General features: G+C 36.7%; 1 protein-coding gene across 2 annotated transcripts in view; it reads right to left on the bottom strand.

Moving 5' to 3' along the window:
* GARIN2 (golgi associated RAB2 interactor family member 2) overlaps positions 1 to 23,278 on the bottom strand; it is a 59,705-nt gene that overhangs the window by 3,471 nt on the left and 32,956 nt on the right. For both annotated transcript variants that reach the window (XM_021004840.2, XM_021004838.2), the window contains exons 4-5: positions 11,696 to 11,963; positions 3,902 to 4,155 (exon numbers count right to left, since the gene is read on the bottom strand). In XM_021004840.2, the coding sequence (XP_020860499.1) occupies positions 3,902 to 4,155; positions 11,696 to 11,963 (522 nt within the window). The remainder of the gene's footprint in view (positions 1 to 3,901; positions 4,156 to 11,695; positions 11,964 to 23,278) is intronic.

Genomic DNA, 23,278 nt, shown 5'->3' with positions numbered 1-23,278 from the left:
ATCAGAAGCCTCCTCAAAACCCTGAAGATACCGTAGTAAGACTCATCAATGTATGTTCACTTTAAATGAAAACACTTGCAATATTTAATAATTGTTTTAAAAATTCTGTATAAAGCTATATAATAAAATTTATAATTGTGTTTCTGATACATAAAGGCAGAAGAAAATGCATTCTTGGCTTTACTGAGCACTGTAGGATTAATTATAGCAAAAATTTGCTTTTATTTGCTTTTTTCCTCTACCTGATAAAAGTCACCAGGTCCTTAGAGTCATGAATCTCAAGGTTGGAAGGGATTTTAGACATCCAGTCTGATCTCTCATTCCTTGTAGGAATTCTCTCTATAATATTGCTAATGGGTTTGGTATGGCAAACTCTTGGACTGGAGGAGAAATACTAAGTACCTTGTTGAGTTAAATGACCTCTAAGGTCCTTTCCAACTTTAAAATTCTGATGTTATGATTCTTGCTAACCTTAATTTTATTATTATTTCTAATAATGATAATGATGTAATAATATTTGGCCCTTTAAGAGCATTTTTCATATTAAAAACTCAAAGAATCTTTATAAATTTAAAATATTAATAAGCTACTTAGAATTCAGATTTAACACTTTAGGTCATATACTGTTTATATGTATGGTAGTCAAGAAGGAGATATGAATAATTTGATGATCTTGAATTATTGGCACTATCTCTGAGGAATTAGATACAAAAACAAGTTATTAGGTTTGAGGTATGTGAATCAAAGTGAGTAATAGGAATAGCTGCCAGAGTGACTAGAGGTCAAGTCAGTTGTGATTTAGGGAAGGGTGTTAGGATGAATTGATTAATGTTTTCCTCTTCTGTTTTTAGAAATATTTGTGGGCTATTTATCTTTTATTAAAAATGTTTGAATCCAACTTTATGTGATTAGAGGTTGCTTGCAACCAGAATGTGATCTGACCTCAGTAACTCTCTAGGAATGCTGGAGATGGCTACAAGGTATTTTGGGTTTTCCCAAGTCCTGGAGCCACCCAAAGTATTCTTGTTTTGGGTCCACCCAGGCTTGTGTTTTCTGCTTCTTGTGATTTGTTTGTAACTATGCGGAAACCTTTGACCTTTGTCAAAATCCTATATAATGTAAACTTTCCAGAACCTAGGGAGAAGGAGCTACCACTTCTTTCTGTATCTCTCTACCAAACAACCTAATAAACTTCTTTCTAAAAGTATTTCAGGTTTTGGGGTTTGTTCTCGTGAATAACATATTCAACTTTTTATTTTGCAGTGAAAATATTATTAGCATTCTCTTGCATAGTTACTGAAAGTATTTTTTCCATTGTATGGCACCTTTTGGTAACATCCCATTCTTTCCCACTTTACGTTTGACTTTCTTTCCAGAGACAGCTTGGATTGTACCTGGAGTCAGGAAGACCAGAATTTGATCCTGCCTTAGATGTTTACTGACATTAGTAACTAGATTAATCAATTAATCCCTATTAGCCTCACTTCCTTCACCTCTAAAATGGAGACAGTAATAGTACCAACTTTACCTCTAAAATGAGGATTGTAATAGTACCTACTTCACAAAGTTGTTATAAAGAATATGTAAAGTGCTTTGTAGCCTTTTAAGGGCTATTCAAATATTAGCTATCATTTGATGATAGCTTTCTCTGCTTGCTTTCTTTCCCTCCTCCTTTCTTCTCTCCTATACCAGGATTTTGTTTTTGTTTTTGTTTTTTTCTGTCCAGACTTATATTGGCCAATAAATGGCTTATGGAACTCCCAGTGAGGAAACTCCCCCTACCAATGCAGGTCAGCACCTGTTTTGCAATTTGTAGTCTGAGAGGGTTGTCTTGGGCACTGATTACCCCAGGCTCACACATCCAGTATGTCAGAAGTAGGATCTGAGCCATGATCATCCTGACCTGGCCTCTCTCTTCACTATATCATCCCATCTCTTCCTTTTGCACCTTTGACTAGTGATAATAGTTGATATTGACATGTTGCTTTAGATTTTATGTTGTACTTTACTTACATTGTCCATTATCACAATAACCTTGTGAAACTAGTATTGTAGTTACTAAGTTATTACCTCCTTTTATTGATGAGGAAACAGAGGCAGGCTGCTCAGGTCAAATGAATGGGAAAATTTGTCCTATTCCTGATACTTCTATACCTTCTTATCCACATCAGGAGCAGGGAAATTTCTATGGGAGGTAGCTTCAATTTCCATTTGTAATTCATATTCAAGGGAATTAAGTTCTATAGAAAAATCCTTTGGAAGTTGGACTATCCTTAGGCTTGAGTATATAGCCTTTCTTAGAGCCAATCATAACAGTTATAACAATCATAACCTATAGGGTAGGAAATTTACTTTGATTCTCACTTTGATTTCAGGGTTTCTATGCAAAGCTAGACTCCCCTCTAAGATCGCTCACATTCATACAGCTTATGTTAACTCTACTTTGCTGCAGAAGGAGCTAAAGAAGAAAGCCAGATTTGTATCATATATTGGTTAACCAAGGTTTTAAAATATTGAGTAGCATCTTAGATTTTCACTCCTCAAATTACTGAGACTCTCTACTGTATTGACTTGTCATGCTGGTGTAATCAATACTCTATTATATATATTAATAAAAATGAGAAAAACGAGGCATAGCTAATCCAAAAAGTAGATAATTCTTTAAATTGCAAAAAAAGTTTATATTTGGGTTTGATAGTCATTATCTAATTAATTCTTCAAGTAATGTAATGTAAAGTAATATAATTTCTAATTGTTAAATTATAGACAGGGAAGGGATCCTGAGAGTTTTCTTTAGGCAGAGGAATGCCTAAACAGTCCAAAACAGATGGTTATCTGGTTTCTTTTTAAAAGAATGTTAGGGACAGAGGCTCCACGACCTGCAGTAACCCATTCAAGTGTTCTGTTACCCTGATAAATCAATCAGCATTATTTATTGAGTATCTACTATGTTACTAGCACTGTGTAGTCAAGAACTTTATATGCTTAACTAAAATCTCTTCTGTTTCATCCATGTTTTAAGAACAACTATTACCATCTTCCTCATCAAAACATTAATATAAATGAAGGCAATAATTGGTAACTTCTCTTACCTAACCTAAATATCTCAACTTTTATAGTTTGACCCATTCTAACCCTTAAGTAACTGTTGTCACTCTTAACTGGATCCTCTTTAGAGTCAGATTCCAAATTAAAACGTGATGGAAATGGGATATAGCACTTAAATAAAAATGTGGCTAAGACAGAGCATAATGGAGGAATTATCCTACAGTCTCTGTGTGTTAGACTCTATTAATGCATCAGAGTATCAGGTTGATTTTCATCACCATAGCATTATATTGATGATTTGCATTCAGGTTATTAAAATTATTTTAAGTCTCCAGGGAACATGAAGAAAGACCACCCAAAATATAAATTAGATGGCAGAGAAGTCAGTCTGAGAAATTTACTTTAGTTAAGCAGTGTGGTATGGTAGAAAAAGAAGTGTATAGGAAGTCAGATGACTTGTGTTCTAGTTCTAATTCCAGCTCCAACATTCACTAGCTATGTGATTTTTAATGAGTCACTTAATTTATCCAAGCCTCACTCTATTCTTCTGTGAAATGGGTATAATAATGCCTGCTCTGCCAATCTTTCAGGGTTGTTATGAGACTCAAATGAGATGGTATATGTGAAACCACTTTGTAAATAACAAAATGCTGTAGAATTGTAAGGTATTATTATAAACCAAATGTGGTTGATTGAGAGTCAACTATCATTATTCATTTATAGAGTTATGTAGCTGTAAGAAGCCTCCAATGAACGCTGTTTGAACCAGTGCTGGAACTTTTAAGTGTGTATGTGTGTGAATAAATAGATAGATGTCTTTCCCCATTTCTTAGAATCTGGGAATCTTACACACCTTAACTCTTCTGCCTTAGTGGCTGACTCTGTAACAACAGTCTTCTTTTCACCAGGGTCGGGATCATTTATCTCCTTTTGTATGACAGTTTCACTCTGTTTCAAGCTGGTTTGATTATTCACTTCTGATTTACTCTCACTTTCTTCAAAAGCTACTTCAGAGATTATGACATTATTAGATGGCTCATTCTCAAGGATAGTATCACTTTCTGGATCTTGTAAATACACAAACTGCTCATTTATCTCATTGTTTATCTTTGGAAATAATAACAAACAGAAAATAAGACATAGTAAGAACATCATTTAATAATAACTTGGAGTGGGGGTGGAGTTCAGACCTATGATTTTATTTGAAGAAGGAATTCCTGGTTTGGAAACTACCTTCATTGATGCAGATTGCCAGCTTTCTCTGTGTTTTACAATCTTATGGAATTGCCTGGGTACTAAGAGGTTAAATGACTTGCCTATGGTCACATAGCTAATATGCTTCTGAGTTAGAATTTGAACTCAAGTCTTCTTGACTGCAAGGATAGATTTATATATCGGGTATCCAAATGTTTTAGGGGTTCTCATAGGTAGGGACAAGGGCTTAGCTAGGAAAATAAGTTCCTGTGAAGAATGGACAAAAGGATTGGGAAAGAGAATTAGAGTCTACATGGTACCTTTATAGTTCCTGACTGAAAGAAACCATTTATACCACCTTATTCCATTCCTGCTTGTAATCATCTACTGATTTCAATTCACCCTTCAGTGACTTTAGAGAATAACGTACATAGCATAACATAACAATTCACGCATATATACAGTGACCCAGCTCAGTTTTTCTGTCCCTATTATCTCCTGCTAACAGTATTGAGAACTTCAATATTTATATTCAGGATTTACATCTCTCTAACTTCCTGGCCATATAATTCCTGAACATGTTCAACTCCAATAGTTGTCTTCCTTTCACTTCAAGTCACCTACCAGGATGGTTATACATTAGTCCTCACTATCTCTCCATATTTTCCACTTCTAACATAGTAAACACTGAAATTTCATTCTTCAATTGCAACGTCTCATCTTCTTGTTTCTCTAACTCTCGCACTGATAACTAAATCTATGGTTTCATTTACAGGTATCCTATTCTTCACCTTCATTTTAACTTCCAGTCCCTTGACTAATCCTTATTGTCCTGTTTATCTTCTCCACACTGGTTTTACCTACCTCCATCCCAGCTTGACCTTGGGGTCTGTCACTTTAGTATTTCACCAGCCATGATTATAGAATCTCTTGTCCTTGTGACTTTCCGCTATTCCTGACCTGGTAATTTTCATCTTTGGACATTCCTGGCATTGGGTTTTTGCATTTCTGCTTTGGGATTGCTCAATATCATAAGAGTGGTAGGAACTCAGACTTATTTCATCTACTACAAGTTTATAGTACATTACATTTTCTGGGTATTTACTTGCCATTCAACACTCAGTCAGTCAACCAAGAGGGCAATCAACAAATATTTAGGAAGTGTCTATTGTGGGCCAGGCATCATGTTAGATGCTAGGAATACAAATACCGAGAATGAAATAACCCCCATTCTCAAGTATCAAAGACCTTACGTTCTAACAAGGACTTTCATGTACTTGTGTCTTTGTTTTTCCTGTGTGTATATATATGAACACATATGTGTATACACAGAAACGCACCTGTACATATACACATGTATGTATGTCCTTATTTCTCCTATATATACCTCCTACACATACGTATGTGTATGTATAAATGTAAGTACATGCCTGTGTATATATGTAAGTACATGCATATGCATCATTTTCTTTTGCACGCATATATACAGTATGCACATGTGCATATATACATACACATGCATACATGCATACATACACAGTGAGTGTCCCAAAAGTCTTAGTGCAGTTTTGAGCTTTATTCCTAGGAACCTGCTGATCAGGCATTGGGAAGGAGTTGAATCTCCTTTTTTGGTTTTTGGTTTTTGGTTTTTTTCAACTCAGGCAATGTGGAAGCCAAATCAATGGCCTAAGCCTCAGTCCCCTGAATCAGTTAAATCTCTAGGACAATATCAATCTTTTAAAGAAAAACTAGCCTAACCTACATGCGACCAGGCCTTAGGATATTCCTCCTACCATATATATCTCTATCACTTTTTTACATGTTGTCTTGTAAAAGGACTCATATTTACAAAAAAACCCAACAACAACAAACCATATTTATAGCAAGTCTTTTTTGTAGTGTAAAAAACTGGAAACTGAGCAGAGGTATATCTACTGGGCAATGGCTAAACAGATTACGGCAAATGAATATAATGTAATATTACTGTTCCATTAAGGACGAAGAAATGGATGATTTCAGAGATATGTGGGAAGACTTGTATGAACTAATTCAGAGTGAAGTATGTGAAAGCTTAAGAACAATTTATTCAATAACAACATTAGTGTAAAGACAACTTTGAAAGATGTGGGAACTCTGATTAATGCAATGAGCATTATTATGTTTCTAGATGATGAAGCATGCTGCTATCTCTTGACAGAGGGGTAATGCGCTCAAGATGTGGAACAAAATTGTAAATTACTTTAGGACAAGGATTATGTCTTATTCATCTTTGTGTCCCTCATACCACCAAGTACATTACATTGTACATAGTAGTCTCTCAGTGAGTATGTGTTGTGAATGAACCTAATATAAACAACAAAAGTAAAGCAACTGCAATGATTAAATATTTATGATATGAAATAAGAAAGGGAAAGGGCTTTACCTTCCCACACCCCAGTCTCAGTTAATGTAATTGCAAAAGGCCCAGAATATCATCATAAAGTATTAAGTAAAAGGGTAGTCATAAATGATGAAGTTTTAATGTATAGAAAAAATGGCTGTGAACGCCTTTGATTCAAGAAATAAACAGTGTGATCGACTAATCATGTCTCTGGGGACTTCAAATAGCTAGAAGAATTTTGCCAGTTTGCCTGCTTGCTAATTTGCCAGTTGAAGAGTTGGAGTCAGAAATGGGAAAAGGAGGCCCCCCAAGAATTGTCCTTGTGTAAAGTGCATCCTAGTTTATGGGGAATGTTTTTGTATCTATGTGTTTTTGCTGTGCCATTTAAGCAAATGCTTCTCCTAATTGCTAATTGAGTCTACTTCTTGTTTTGTTGTTCAGTTATTTCAGTCATGCCTGGCCCTTTGTGACCCCATTTGGGGTTTTCTTGGCAAAGACACTAGAGTAGTTTGTCATTGCCTTCTCTAGCTCATGTTACAGATGAGGAAACTTGAGGCAAACAGGATTAAGTGACTTGCCCAGGGTCACACAGCTAATAAATGTCTGAGGCCAGATTTGAACTCAGGAAGATGAGTCTTCCTCATTCCAGGCTTGATACTCTTATCTGTTGTGCCACCTAGCTGCCCCCTTGAGTCTACTGTCTAACTGTTAATGGTGAGGGCTCGGGAGCTACAGGATTAGAAATATAACCTCATCAGTAACCACTAGACTACTGATAGTGGTGGGAGTGGTGATGGTGGTGGCAGTGGTAGTAGAAGTAATAGTAGTAGCAGTAGTAGTAGAAGAAGAAGTAGTAGTAGTAGTAGTAGCAGCAGTGGTAGTAGTAGTAGCAGCAGTAGTAGTAGTAGTAGTAGTAGTAGTAGTAGTAGTAGCTATTGCTACTGCTGCTGCTGCTGCTGTTGCTGTACTTACCATACTCTGGGGATCTAGCTCTTTGATTGTGAGTACAAGTTGGGGGAGTATTCCAGAGGGAATATTATACTCAGAAACCCACTAGAGACATTCTTCATCTGAGATTTTCCTTCTTGCATACCATAGTTTGCAGAGATCCACTGGAGAAAAATTATCTTTTTTTCCCCCTTTTTTCAATTTTTGACACTAATTGAACATGCTGTTTTCTAACATGTTTCTTTTACAAATTAGAATGGTTCCTTTGAGATAACTTTTGTTTGTTTGAATGCTTAAGTACTATTTATTGTCTATTTTATCACTGTATCTTTTGTGAGTATTGTAGCTAATATCAACAATATGGATCTCTTAAATACAAGTGCCTAGAAATTCACCTAGAAAACACTGAAAGCTTATCTAAGTCATTTTTTCTTTTTAAGGAAACCTCGACTAGAATGGGGACCACTAGACCATACAAAAGAATCTCTCTGGGCTGCATATTGACTTAGAAAACCACATATTAACATTATATATGTTTTATTATATTTTTATTATTTATTTTGTTAAATATTTTCTGATTACATTTTAATCTAGTTCAGGTCACACTCCAAATATTGTGGGCTGCATGTGTGACACCTGTGACCTAGACTATTCGTTTTGTTGTGATGAGTCAAAACAACATTTCTGAAGCCCTCATGTACTGCTGCAGGTCCAAATTACATTTGAGGGATTCTCACACCTCTTTAGGGGAGTTTCTGAATTTGTTTTCTTTTTAAGTTAATCTACTTGTCCTGAGGGGTGAGTTTAGACTTCCAGTTATATTCTCTATATTTTTCAGGAATCCTTGGAGAAAATTCGGGTACCGTGTGATACAAGGACCCAGAGGACATTTGTTTGTCTAAAACTTACATATGAAAGGATTCACGGAGACATTTTAGGGTACCTTGCATGATAGAGATATTTTGTTTAGACTCGTAGTTGGATTTCCCTGTCTCTTTCAAGGACCTGTGTGTTGTTGCAGGCACCCAGGAGGAATTTTCCATGATTAAAAATGATCTGTATATATGGAGTCCAGAGCAGAGAAGCCTCTTAGAAGACGGTGAGTTCCTCAGCTCCCCTGGATCCAGCACTAGTTTATCATAGTTCTTGGTACCTGACTGAACTCAAAGCATAAGGGCCCCTCATTGGAGATGGAGAGGGAAAGGAGCCTTGCACCAGCTTGGTGCCAGTGAGTCATCACCAAGCCAGGGTAACTTGGTTTCTCACCTGAAGAATGAGGGATTGATTTCCAGATGATCCTAGGTCTTCTATCGCTATGAAGAACCTTATGTGTTCTAGGGAACAAAGCTTTCCCTCTGAGATGGGAAGCTTGATTTTCTTTTCCTTTTGTTTATTGTCTTTGGGTAGGGAAGGCTTTTGAAGTAGGTAACCTATGAGAATTTGTCAAATGACAAATTCTGTTAAGTTGAATCACCATGCATTTGGAAGTAATGTTTATTTCCTGATACTAAACTGTATCATATGGACTTTTCTCAGAGTTTTCTCTTAGTATAATGGTGTGGAGAAGGCACTGGAAAGGACATTATTTGAATCTCCCCAAGAAGTATCCAGAGGTTGGGATTTATGGACTTTGTTGAAAGCACTCTGGTTGATTTGCTGGAAGCAAATCTTTAACTGGGAGCAGAATATACCAGAAGAGTTTTTACTTCCCTGCTCATTTAATACAACTCTGAAAGCCCAGAATGTAATCTCAAGGTGTTTAGTATAAAGGTAAGTCACACATGAAGTGGTTTTAATGTGTAAACAGTGTGTGTCATACAATATGTGTGACCCTTTTATGAGGTATGAACCTCATTGGTGATTGGGCCAAGACGGAACAGTTCTGACTAACCACAAAACAAGCTAACCACACCTCTGTGGACTTAAAACAGCTAGAGTAATTTTAAGCACTTTGTTCAAGAGTTCACCAGTTTGAGAATTAAACTCAAAAGTGGGAGAATAAGCAGGTCCTCGAAAGGGAGTCACTTCAATTCCAAAGGACCCATGATAAAAAAAATTGCTATCCACATCCAGAGAGAGAACTGATGGACTCTGAGTGTAGATTGAAGCATACTTTTTTTACACTTTCCTTATTTTTCTTGTGTGTGTGTGGTTTTTTTTTTGCAACGTGACTAATAGGGAAATGTTTTACATGACTTCATATGTATAATTGATATATTGCTTGCCCTCTCAAGGGGAATAGGAGGAATGGGAAAGAGGGAGAGAATTTGGAACTCAAAATTCAAAAAAATGAATATGGAAAATGTTTAAAAATGCCATTGGGAAATATTTAAAGAAATAATTTTTTAAGGGAGCTACCTTTGCTTGGAACAAGGGGATTTTCTCTCCCTCCTACCACTGACTTGACCATGTCATCCAGGAGACTGGACTAGTAGGAGCAGAGAGACATACTGAGGGCAAATAGAGCCAGTAGTCAAGGGAGGAGGCAGCTTCAAGGAACCTGACCCTTCAGGCTGTGGATTAAAGAAAGAGCTTCTAGAACCAGAATTTGTTATTTACTCTTTTACATGTGTTCCCTATGTGTATACCTCACTACAATTATATTTTAGGTTCATGCCCACTCTTTCCACAGATGTACTAATATTTGTGGGGAAAGTACACTCTATAGGAGGGGGAAATATTTTTGCACTATTGTTCTGGCTATGTATTCAAGCAAGTGCATTTGCTAAGAATTAATTTAGTCTACTAGGTGATTCATGGAAAGAACATCTTTGGGAGTTCAGAAGTTAAGGTGTTGGAAATATAACCCCATAGAGTTATCCCTTGAATCCAAGATAGCAGCCACATTCTGGGAATCTAACCGTTGGAGTGTAAATGTCAAGCAAGGGAGTCAAGCTCTGTGTGTGTGTGTGTGTGTGTGTGTGTGTGTGTGTGTGTGTGTGTTTACGGCTCATTCATTCTCTCTATTTCTCCTCTTTTGCAGTTAACTCTTTAATGAGTTCCTATAAATAACTCCGAAGTCTCGATCTGTCTCTACCCCTAACCTCACGTGTTAGGCATTTCTGATTTCCGATTAGATACCTTCCCCTCAGTGTACTACTGATACCTCAAATTCAACATGAACAAAACTGAACTCTTGTCTTTTTTCTTGTTTGTTTTTTGTTGTTGTTGTTGTTTTGGCTAGGCAGTGGGGTTAAGTGACTTGCCCAGAGTCACAGCTAGTAAGTGTCAAGTGTCTGAGGCTGGAACTGAGGTCCTCCTGACTCCAGAGCCAGTGGTGTATCCACTGAACCATGTAGCTGCCCCAAACTCTTGGTTTTTTCTTGAAAACTTGCCCCTTCCTCTAACTTTTTTATTTCTGTTGATGGTAACTGTTGTCTAAAGACTTCTAGGATACTCTCCTTCCTTCCTCAGTGTGTTCAGTACCTGACTCTCCTCCCCAACTCCTGCTCTCATACCAAGGGACTTCAGTATAAGTGTTGATATTTTCACTTCCCATTCCTCAGTTTACCAATTTCCATGACTTACTCCTCCACCCCACCCCACCTACATACAGATATAGTTCTAGCTAGGGTCTTGCCGTCACCTAAAAGTTTACCCTCTAGAATGCCTGCTCCATTCTAAACTAATTTTCTTTCATATTAAACCTGTTACTTAGAAATTAGTATAATGCTATATACCTTCATGGGTAACAATATATGTTTGGTGACAGGGTTACTCTTGATCTCAGTAGATGAGCAGACATCTCCTAAAATTGTGGTGATTTTCTTTTTTTTCTTTTTCTTTTCTTTTTTTTTTTTTGGTGAGGCAGTTGGGGTTAAATGACTTGCCCAAAGTCACACAGCTCTTAAGTGTTATGTGTCTGAGGCCAAATCTGAACTCAGGTCCTCCTAACTCCAGGACCAGTGCTCTATCCACTGCCACCTAGCTGCCCCTTGTGATTTTTCTTGCCAACCACTTTGTTCCACAGGAAAAAACAATATTAAAATTGAATTACCAAGAGTATATTCTTAGCACATTGATAATTAATCCTATCAAACTACCTTAAATCCAAGTAGAATGCATAATCTTTGGTTGCATATTAATATTTGATATTACATATTTAATGTCCTCCATGTGACTTACTTGAATATCATCCTCAGTGGTCATTTTGTCAGTGCTCTCATGGATTTTTGAAACTTTTTGGCCTCCTGTAAAGGTAGTGGCCTTCTGTGATTTTATAGTAGACTTCAAGAGAGAGATGAGCTCAGTCCATTGTTGGAATAGAGCATCTTGTTTATGGGAGGGGGCGCAGAGCTGAAGATAGTAGGCACGTCCACTCACCAACTTTACTTTGAGGCACATTTTCGGAGCGTCATGAACAGAAATAGTCACGAGCTGCAAGGGGAGAGCCCTGCAAACAAATTCAAAAGTGATATGATCTGGAAACCCAATAACACTTTACATTTGTATAATCCTTTAATACTTTTCATTTTCAAAAACCTTTTAGTTGATTTTTTTCTACATCACTTCAGTTTCAGTATATATCCGTCCCTGTCACCTATCCAAAGAGCGATGCCTAGTAACAAAGATTAAAAAAGAAAAGTTTAGCTAAACCAGTCAACATATCAATCATGGCTGATAGTATATGCAACATGCCGCTCCCACAGTACTCCAGCTCTGCAAAGAGGAGAAAGAGGTACATTTTCTCACCTCCTCTCCGGGGCCAAGCTTGGTGCTTGTTACTTTTCAAAGTGTTTTCATATTCTGTGATCTCATTTTATTCTTATTACAATCCTTTGAAGAAAGTAGGGCTGATATTATTATCCCAGTGTAATAGGTAAGAAAACTAAAGCATATTGAAGTTGACTGAGGTCACGCAAGTTAGTGATCAAGTCAGACTAGCACTGGGGTCTCCTGATTCTGTTCTTTTTCCACTCAGATTTTACGTATAGACTTTGTTTACACGCCTACCGGAGGAAATATTGTGTGTTAAACTATGTGTACACTTTCATTTTGGATCCTCAGCATTTAACTGAATGTCTACTGATTGCTACATTCTCTTGTCTCTTTGCCTATGCATTGGCTGCCCACCCCGCCTCCCTCTGTATCTCAGAATTCTTGGTTTCCTTCAAGAATCAGCTAACTGCCACTTCTCCCAAAAACTTTCCCAGCCGCTTCTGCCTTCCCATCCAAGATTATCTTGGATCTACTTTGTATGTTTTGTATGTACATACAGAAGTACGTATGTGTATATGTATCCACATACACACAATCTCTCTCCCATTAGAATGTAAGTTCCAAGAGGGCAGGGACTATTTTACCATTGTCTTTGTATCTAGAACGCTTAGCACAGTATCTGATACATAGTAGATGCTTAACAAATGATTAAGTGATTAAATTATGAGGAAAAGAAGAAAGGAAGAAAGGGTATGGATTTTATTAATCTTGTCCTCAGAAATCTTACAGTCTCAATGAGATTCCAAGAAACTTTCATGAAGAACTTTTGTTGCTGTTCGTCCTTCATTCTGGATAGGACCAATGACATCAAGAGGGTGATGTCTTGACTTGCAAGTGAATTGGATTTAAGTGAGGCAGAGCTCTGCAGAGTCATCGGCCTCACTGTCTCCTCCAGAGTCATCAGAGTCCAGTGGGCAAGATATAGGTCAGGGAGACTGGTGATGGCCTCAGATGCAGTGGGAGATGTTGGCTTTTTTAAGCTAATGTCTTTCCCACTTCTTGGTTTGTCTGAGGAAATGCCCATTCAGTAGTGGAAAGCTAGGTAAGAAATGAGGCAAAAGATGCCCTTCATAAAAGAATCAATATGGGAGGGGAAGACCCGAGAAATTTTAAAAATCAAGACACAGTATAATGTACTGTTTCTGTAAGACACTGATACAGTCATAGGACCAATTTAGTACCAGAAGGGACAGAAAAGTATTTTCATCTAAAGAAAGAATTTATCAACCGTTAAAGGATGTAGATACTGCTGCTGTTATAGATGAACACTTTGGTCCCTAAAAGGAACAGGAAAAGAACTCTGGCTTAATTAACGATGTTCATGTATATGAAGAAATCATCCCTTTTAGATGATATTTGAGCAATTCTGGACAGAAAACAGACTGTCACTTAAATGTGTAATGATGTCTTGCTTGAGTATGTACAATTTGGTGGTTTAGAGAGAAAGAGAAAAAAAGTTATTTATTAATAAGTAGAAAATATGAATACAAAGAAACAATCCATGGGCTGATGGACCATGTTAGACACTTGAGAACAGAAGGGAGTTGTCCCTCAGCTTACTTGCATATAACTATATTTTGGCTAAGGAGGGTAAAACTAAATGAAACAAAACAAAACCATGAGAAATCATATAAACATTTGGAGACAGCAACAATAACAACAATAGCTAGCATTTATATGGCACCTGCTGTGTGTCAGATACTGTGTCAAGTGCTTTATAAATATTTGATTTGATTCTCACAACTGCCTCTCAAGGTAGGTGCTAATGCAGGGTGACTTGCTCAAGGTCTCATAGCTAGTAAGTGATGAAGGCAAAATTAAGGTATTAAAAAAAAGACTATTGGAACAAAACTTTGAAGTTCACACCAGACCAAATAATGATCAAGAAAACCAGTGAGCAACTACAGTGATCTTTTATCCCCATGATATCCCACCAAAGTAAAAGCCAGAATGACTGGAGACAGAACACATGTAGCCTGCAAGGCTCTGTGTCCAGAGGTAGCAAGAGTGGAAGGTTCCCCTGGGACAGACCAAAGTCAATTCAGAAAACCCCAGGTTGGAGGACCTTGAAAATCTCAGGGAGTGGCAGCAGACAGCAACCACCAACTGTTTACCAATGTAGTTCTACAGTGTTCAGACTAAAAGAGCCCAGGCTCGTTCTGAGGTCCCTGACACTGCCCTGAGGTGCTAGAAAGGTGCCTAAAGATCTAGTGCTCTGAATATCAAAGATCCAGGGGGCCCAGCCCTAGGACAAGGGTGAGGAACCAGCAGCCATATGGCCACAAGCAGCCTTCTAGGTCCTCAGGTGCAGCTCTTTGAATCCAAACTTCATGGAACAAATCCCTTTAATAAAAGGATTGTTCTACAAAACTGTGACTCAGTCAAAAGGCCTCACCCAAGGACCTAGCTGGCCACAAATGGCCTCGAGGCAGCAGGTTCCCCACGCCTGCCCTGGGAGATAGAAGAGAGCACAAGACCCAAGAGAATCCAGGCCAAGACCAAGCAGGGCCAACCACTCCACCCAGAAATATACAAGGGATAGAGGCTGGTCCTGGAACAAAGCCTCAATTTATGAACTAGAGCTAGAGAAGTGAGTAAATCAAATAAAACCCTGACAAGTATAAAAAAAGATTGCAAATCTAATTCCAAAACAACTGTAAGCAAACTCAAAGGAAAAATGGATCTTTCACAAGAACTACATGAATATGAAGAAATGAAACACAAGATTAAAACAAAATTAACTTTAAAGAATGAAAAGTTGAGGAAAGAACTAGAAAGAGAGTAAGTGGAAGAAAAAGTGATAAATTTTATCCAAGAAATGGACACTTTGAAGAACAGAATAGACCAAACAAATTAATTGCTCCACGAGATAGCAAGAGATATTAGAATGAAATACAAATGGAAAAAAAAAGGGTAAGATATCTGATGTAAAAAAATTACCTGGAAAACAGTTTAAGGGGGAATAATTTAAGAAGTATTAAATTACCTGAAAACAATGATTTTTTAAAAAGCCCTGATACTCACTCTATTTCAAGAAATCATAAATGAAAACTGCTGCAGTCTATTAGGACCATAGGGAAGAGACAAAAAGAAGATACTAATCATTTTCTTAAAGGAACCCCAAAGGGCTAAGTCCCAGAAATGTCATAGGCAAAATCCAAGCTCCTGTTAGAAAAATCTGAAACAAGAATCTACCACAGTGAGTGAGTGAAGGAAAGTCTTTATTAGGATTCTTGTGAGAGAAGAGGGTGCAACGCACTTTAGTAGCACGTGAGCACTAGTTCAGTGGTAGAATCAACTTTTAAACCATTAGTAAGAACGATACTCCACCCACCAGGGCTACTCTTGGTCTGGTTCATCTGAGTTACACCCTTCCTGGACAGCCCATTGCATCTTCCTCCATGTTCTGTTAACTCTGTCCACTTCGTGGGTCCCATGTTCAAAAATGGTGGCTATCTTTGCCCTTGGGGTGTGTCAGTTCATATTCAATAAGCTTATTAAGCAAGCTCAGTAGAGAAAAGCCTTTGCCCTGTCAAGGCCCCGTCCTTGAACCCAAGGGGTTGCAACCAGTTTAGCCTCTAGGGCTCTTTCTTAAGGAACTAGTTATTTACAGAAAAGTTTGGAGCACTTTCTGATTGGTTGAGGGACTATCCACAAGAACTTGGAATTTCTTATCCTGCTGTGGAAGCCTAACCCCCTAAAATCTTTCTTTCACTGCCAAGTCAAAAAAAAAAAAGATAATGCAAGCACCCAGAAAGAGGCGGTTTAAGTGCCAAGGAACTACAGTCAGTATCACACAAGACCTGACAACTTCTACTAAAAAGGTAGAGAAGATCTTGGAAAACTATTTCAGAAAGCAAAATACAACCAAAAATAACCTACCTACAAAGCTACATATGATCCTATAGAAGAGAAATGGGCCTTTTAATGGAAACAAGGACTTTCAGACATTTCTGATGAAAAGACTAGAGATGAGTCTTTAAAATACTAACACAAGAGTCTAGAGAAACCTAGAAAGGTAAATTTATTTGAGCAGTTGAGAAAAGAACTATGTGATGATGTAAGGCTAACATTCTAATAGAGAAGAAATGAGTATCATTTCAGAACCTTGATATCTTTAAGTGGTATTGAGGGAATTCGTAACAAAAATTGATGTCCTGAAGGTGGATTGGTTTTGTTATGAGTGTTTGAAGAGGGAAAAGGAGAAATACATTAGTGTAGAAAAAAGGAAAGACATGGTTAGCAATAATAATGCCCCTTCACAAAAAGAGGGCCATTGAAACTTCTATGCATAGAAGAGAACAGAAAGAAGTTCAGAAGGAAACAGATAAGCAGGACAGTTTTGAAAGTAATGTCTACTTTTTTTTTAAGCTAGCACTATAAAATGGAGATTCATAGTTTTTTATATAGACTCCTCTGTTGTATTCTACTTTGTGAACAGAGATGCTCCTTTTCTGGTGTTTAAGTTCAGAATAAAAAAAAATTGAAGACTATCAATTTCATAGGGGAAATTTGTTTTTTGTTGTTGTTCATCCTTCATTCTGGAGGAGGACCAATGACATCAGGAGGGTGATGTCTTGACTTGCAAGTGAATTGGATTTAAGTGAGGCAGGGCTATACTGAGTCATCAGCCTCACTCTCTCCTCCAGAGTCATCAGAGTCCAGTGGGCAAGACATAGGTCAGGGAGATTGGTGATACCCCCAGATGCAGTGGGAGACCTTGGCCTTTTTAAGATAAGGTCTTCCCCAGGTCTCAGTTTGTCTGAGGCAACATTCAATAATTAAAGGATAGGTAAGAATTGAGGCAAAAAAATGTCCTAGTTTGCCTTCATAAAAGAATCTATCTGGGAGGGGAAGACCCTCAGAATTTGATAAAATTTTGATAAAATAAATATGGAAGAAAAAAATTAGTGTAAGTGATCAAAATTTATATTCATTCGGACAGAGACCCCTCATGAAAGAGTATGACTCCCGGAGGAGGACTGAAAGATGATTCATTGGGTACCAGAAGGCTTAGTCTTGGCAGATAAAAACTAGGGAAGGAGCATGACTGTTAAGTGGTAATAAGAATATGTTGTGAAGACTGAAGACACAGCAAAGGTGGAAAACTTGCATCATTAAAGTGATAGGTAGAGGCAGTCATCTGACAGAAAGCCTTTTCAAATTTCTGATTTGTAGGAGAGAGAATTGATTTCATTGGCCAAGTAATGGACATCAGGCAGGTAATTGGCCTTGGCAACCATCTAGAGTTGAAGAGAAATGAAGCTTTTAATAAGAGCCTACTGCTCTCTGTTGCCACTGCTGGTTTGAGAAGGAAAACGAGAAAAGAAGACAAGGTTGCAGCTACTTTGTATCCTAGAGAACTAGTTAGGGTTTTGTTTTTGTTTTTGTCTTAAAGAGTAAGCATGAATTATGTTGCTGTGAGCTGTGTTTTGATTAGAGAAATCTAGATAACAGCCTAGGCTGACCTTTAAACCCAGGAGAGAGACATTCTAATGAGCTTTGCAGTTTTCTGACTTGAAGGTCTCTGTGATTCACATTAAGAGGAAACATTTTTTAATAGCCTTTTAAGAGGATTGTAAATTGGAAGAGCCTGCAAACGTTAACTTTGAATATAGACAAGGAATTGTTCAGCTGAAGAGTAGTAAGGACCAAAGACAAGCAGTAAGCAGAGAAATAGTTTCATCTAGCACATGTGTTCCTCAATATATCAATTACATCAAGGCCTTCAGTGCTAAGTTGTGTTTCTCTAAGCACGTGGATTTTCCTCCCTTGTGTGCTTCCCTGCCAGGTTGCTGTGTGGGCCCACTCTCCCCAAAGATACTGAATGCATTTGGGAGAGCACAGCCAAAGTTTATATATAGATTATAATGTATTTTTATGCTTGCAGCTGCTTTAATATAAAAGCATCTGCAGTGGGTGTTTTTTTTCTTGCCCTTATTCCTAAATAAATGGCTATTTTAAGAGCAAAAACTGTATTATAATTATAAGTGACTGGATATGTAAATACAAATGTATTGGTGGATGCTTAAGAGCTAGATTGGTGAGTAGGAGGAGTGAATAAACTCAATAGAGTTATCCCAAGACACCAAGAGAATTTGAATGTAACCATGTAGCAATGATCTATTTTTACCTAGACCTACCAAAGTGAAAGCAAGTTGGAGTGAATGAACCAACCTAGCAAAAGAGAGAGTAGGTGTCCACATGTCCATGAGATAGAGGGTTGACATTGTTGGGATCCATGTAAAAAGACCACACCTCAGCCACACGGTATACCGTGTTATATTGTGAGGGTAGTGACAGTGCTACTACAATTACACAAGTATATATGAACATAATGCCAACCAAATTCGCAAACTTTGGGAGACAAATATTAGAGCAGGGTCAAAATAATTAGGAAATGTTTTATCTGCGATAGCACATCTCAGAAAAAATCACAGAGTCTAGCAGCCTGTATGCATCACCTGCAGCAGCAGTGCTGAAGAAGAATGTATCTATGTATGTAGACTACCAGACTTTGAATGAAAAAAAAAAACAAAGTGGACCAGTGTACCATACCTGGATTTCAATATTTTCTGGAATAAAGTTAAGCAGCCAACAGGCCTAAGTGTTATACAGTGGATACAGTCAGATTCCAATAATGAGGAAGACAAGGAGAAGATGCTTTTGTCTGCTTACCTGGATTTTACCAGTTTGAGTGAATGGCCTAAGGCATCGTGGAGGCACCTGCTATTTCTAAAGACTGATGAAAAAATAGGTGGCAACTATCTACCATACCACTATACCCGTTCTTTGCTGCCACCTCTGTTTTGAGAAAGAAAACCAGAGGAGAAGATGAGCTTCGAAGTAACTTTGTGTCTTATGGAGCTGGTTAGTTTTTTGTTTTCGTTTTTGTTTTTTTGCTTAAAGAGTAAACGTGCTTAAAGAGTAAATCACTGTTTTTGGGAAGACCAATGAAGGACATAAGAAAGGACTGAAGAAAGTGTTGAATCAACCAGAAAAAAAATGATCTAAAGCTTTCCATTGACAAATGCCAGTTTTGTAGAGCCTCTATCAAGTATGTGGGTCGTATCTTGATAACGTACAAACACTCACTCAGAATACTAATGCATTATTGGTGAAGTTGTGAACTGATCCAGCCATTCTGGAGAACAATTTGGAACTGTGCCCAAAGGGTTATAAAACTGCATACCCTTTGACCCAATAATACCATTTCTAGGTCTGTATCTCAAAGAGATCATAAAAATGGGAAAAGGACCCACATGTACAAAAATATTTATAGCAGCTCTTTTTGTAGTGGCCAAGAATTGGAAATTGAGGGGATGCCAATCAATTGGGGAATGGCTGAACAAGCTGTAGTATATAAATGTAATGGAATACTATTGTGTAATAAGAAATTATGAGTAGGCAGACTTCAGAAAAACCTGGAAAGACTTATATGAACTGATGCTGAATGAAGTGAGCAGAACCAGGAGAACGTTGTACACAGTAACAGCCACACTATGCAATGTCTGACTTTGATAGACTGGGCTCTTCTCAGCAATGCAGGGAGCTAAGACAACTCCAAAAGACTCATGATGGAAAAAGCTATCCACATCCAGAGAAAGAATTATGGAATCTGAATGCAGATTTACTCTCTTTTTCTTTTGTTGTTTGGTTTTGATTCTTCTTTCTTGTGGTTCCTCCCATTGGTTCTGTGAAAATATGCTCAATATGAATGTAGAAGTAGAGCCTATATCAGATTGCACACCATCATAGGGAGGGGGGAGGTGAGGTAGGGGAAGAAGAATTTGAAACTCAAAATCTTATGGAAGTGAATGTTGAAAACTGAAAACTGTAAATAAATTGTTTAATTAAAAAATACTCAAAAAAGTTAGAAACACTCCTATTGCAATTGAATTATTTTTGCTACTATTGCTAAACTATTGAGTGACTTCACTTGTGCATATTAAGATTAAAGAGACTCTGAAGCAGAAGGGCAAAAAAGGCAAAGTAATTTCAAAATCCACAGAGTCCTCTAGAGACTAATGGATGGACAGATGTGAACAATTTTTCTAATTTTTTAAAAATTCAGTTTTAGGTTTCACATTTTCCCCTCTCCCTACCCCCTTCTCCAATTCATGGGAAACAAAAAGAAAAAAAGTCCATTACAAGTATATGTATAGTCAGGCAAAATAAATTTCCACATTAGCTACGTTCTCTCCCCGCCACCAAAAAAAAAAAAAAATATATATATATATATATGGAAAAGATTTCTCTGTCTGAAGGTAGATAATGTGTTTCATCATGTTATCTTTTTGGAATTGTGTTGGTCATTGTGGTTGATCAGAATTCCTAAATCTTTCACAATTGATTGTCTTCACTATGTTGTTGCTGTTGTATAAATGATTCTTCTGGTTCTGGTCATTTCACTTTACATCAATTCATACAAGTCTACCCACACTTTTCTAAAACTATCCCCTTCTTCGTTTCTTACAGGCCAATAGTATTCCATCACATACCATAACTTCTTCATGTAGGATGACTTGTCCATCCATTCCCCCATTGATAGGCATATCTTTTCAGTTTCTAATCCTTTGCCACCACAAAAAGAGCTGCTATACATATGGGTCCTCCTTTTCCTCTTTCTTTGACCTCTTTGGGGAATAGACATAGTAGTGGTATTACTGGGTCAAAGGGTATGCATAGTTTAATAGTTTTTTGGGCATAGTTCCAAATTGCTTTCCAAAATGGTTGGACCAATTCAGAACTCTACTAACAGTTCATTAAAGTACCTGTTTTCTCACAGCATTTGTCATTTTCCTTATTTGTCAACTTAGCCAATCTAATGTGTGTATGGTGGTACCTCAGAGTTGTTTTAATTCACATTTCTCTAATCGTTAGTGATTTAGATCATTTTTTCATGTTATTTCATAGCTTGGATTTCTTTCTCTGAAAGCTACATATTCAAATCCTTTAAACATTTATCAATTTAGGGAATGACTCATAGTCATACAAATTTGACTTATTTCCCTGTGCATGTTAGAAATGAGATCTTTATCAGAGAAACTTGCTGCAAAGATTTTCCCCCAATTTCCTGCTTCTCTTCTAATTTTAGCTACCTTGGTTTTGTTTGTGCAAAACCTTTTTATTTTTTGTAATCAAAATTGTACATTTTACTTCTCATCACTTTCTCTATCTCCTGTTTGGTTATCAACTCCAGTTGTATCCATAGATTTGATAGGTAATTTCTTCTACATTCCATTAATTTTCTTATGTCATTTGTTATGTCTTAATCATGTCCACATTTTGAGCTTATCTTGGCAGAGATGGTATGAGATGTCAATCTGTACATAATTTCTGCCAGACTACTTTTCCAGTTTTCCCAGCAGTTTTTGTCAGGTAGTGTGTTCTTGCCCCAGTAGTTTAGATCTTTGGATTTATCAAACATTAAGTCATTGTGTCCCATTTGCTTCTGTATTATTGCATATCTAATCTGTTCCATTGATCAACCACTGTATTTCTTATCCAGTACCAAATTGTTTTGGTGATTACAGCTTTGTAGTATATTTGAGATATGGTACTTCAAAGGCCTCTTTCTGTTTGTTTGGGTTTTTTTTTCTTTTTCGTTTATTCCCTTGATATTCTTGACTTTTTGTTCCTGTAGGTGAATTTTATTTTTTCCTCTATTTCTGTAAAATATTGTTTGGTAGTTTGATTTGTGTAACACTGATGAAATAAATTAATTTAGATAGTATTACATTTTTATTATATTGGCTTGGCTTAATCATGAGCAATTAATATTTTTCCAGTTATTTAGACCTGCCTTTATTTGTGTGAAGGGTGTTTTGTAATTGTATTCATATAGTTCCTTTATATGTCTTGGCAGGTAGACCCCCAAGTATTTTATACTGCCTGTAAGTTATTTGAAATGGAATTTCTCTTTTTGTTTCTTCCCACTGTGTTTTGTTAGTGTTATACAGAAATGCAGATGATTTATGAGGGTTTGTTTTATATCCTGCAACTTTGCTGAAGTTGCTAATTATTTCAATTAGTTTTTTAGTTGAAGTTCTAGGATTTTCTATGTAAACGATCATATTATATGCAAAAAAAAAGATAATTTTGTTTCCTCTTTGTGCTTATTCTTTTAATTTCTTTTTCTTGTTTTATTGCTATAGCTAGCATTTCCAGTACAATATTGGATTATAATGTGATAATGGACATTCTTATTTTACTTCTGATCTTAGTGGAAAAACTTCTCATTATAGATGATACTGGCTTGGTTTTAGTGTGATGCTACCTATTTTAAGGAAAGTTCCATTTATTCCTATGCTTTCTGGAGCTTTTTTTTTTAAATAGAACCATTTTGTATTTTGTATTGTATTTTGTCAAAAAGCTTTTTCTGCATCTATTGAAATAATAATTTTGGTTGTTTTTGCTACTAATATGTTTAATTATGTTTATAGTTTTCCTAATATTGAATAAGACCTGCATTCCTGAAATAAATCCAGCCTGGTCATGTATGATCTTTGTGATATATTGCTATGATCTCTTTATTAGTTTTGTATTTAAAAATTTTGCATCAGTACTCATTAGGGAAATTGGTCTGTAGTTTATTCCTCTATTTTAACTAGTTTTAGGTATCAGGTATTAGGTATATATTTATCTTATAACATAAATTTAGTAGGAGGTTTTCTTTACTTTTTTTCTTCCAACCATTTATATAGTATTAGAATTAATTGTTCTTTAAATGTTTGGTATAATTCTCTTGTAAAACCATCTGGTGCTGAGATTTTTTTCCTTTGGAAGGTTTATTTATGGATTGTTCAGTTTATATTTTTGCAAATATTCATCCATTTCATTTAGTTTGTCAGTTTTATTCTAATATATGTTGGGTAAAGTAATCACTAATAATTGCTTTTATTCTTTCTTGGTTATAAATTTTCATTTTTTGTTCATTTTTGATACTGGTAATTTGGTTTTCTTCTTTTTCTAAATTAAATTAGCTAC

The sequence above is a fragment of the Phascolarctos cinereus genome, unplaced genomic scaffold (genome assembly GCF_003287225.1).
Source record: "Phascolarctos cinereus isolate Bilbo 61053 unplaced genomic scaffold, phaCin_HiC Scaffold_3;HRSCAF=262, whole genome shotgun sequence".
Lineage (NCBI taxonomy): Eukaryota > Metazoa > Chordata > Mammalia > Diprotodontia > Phascolarctidae > Phascolarctos > Phascolarctos cinereus.
This window is presented reverse-complemented; position numbering and strand designations above follow the sequence as displayed.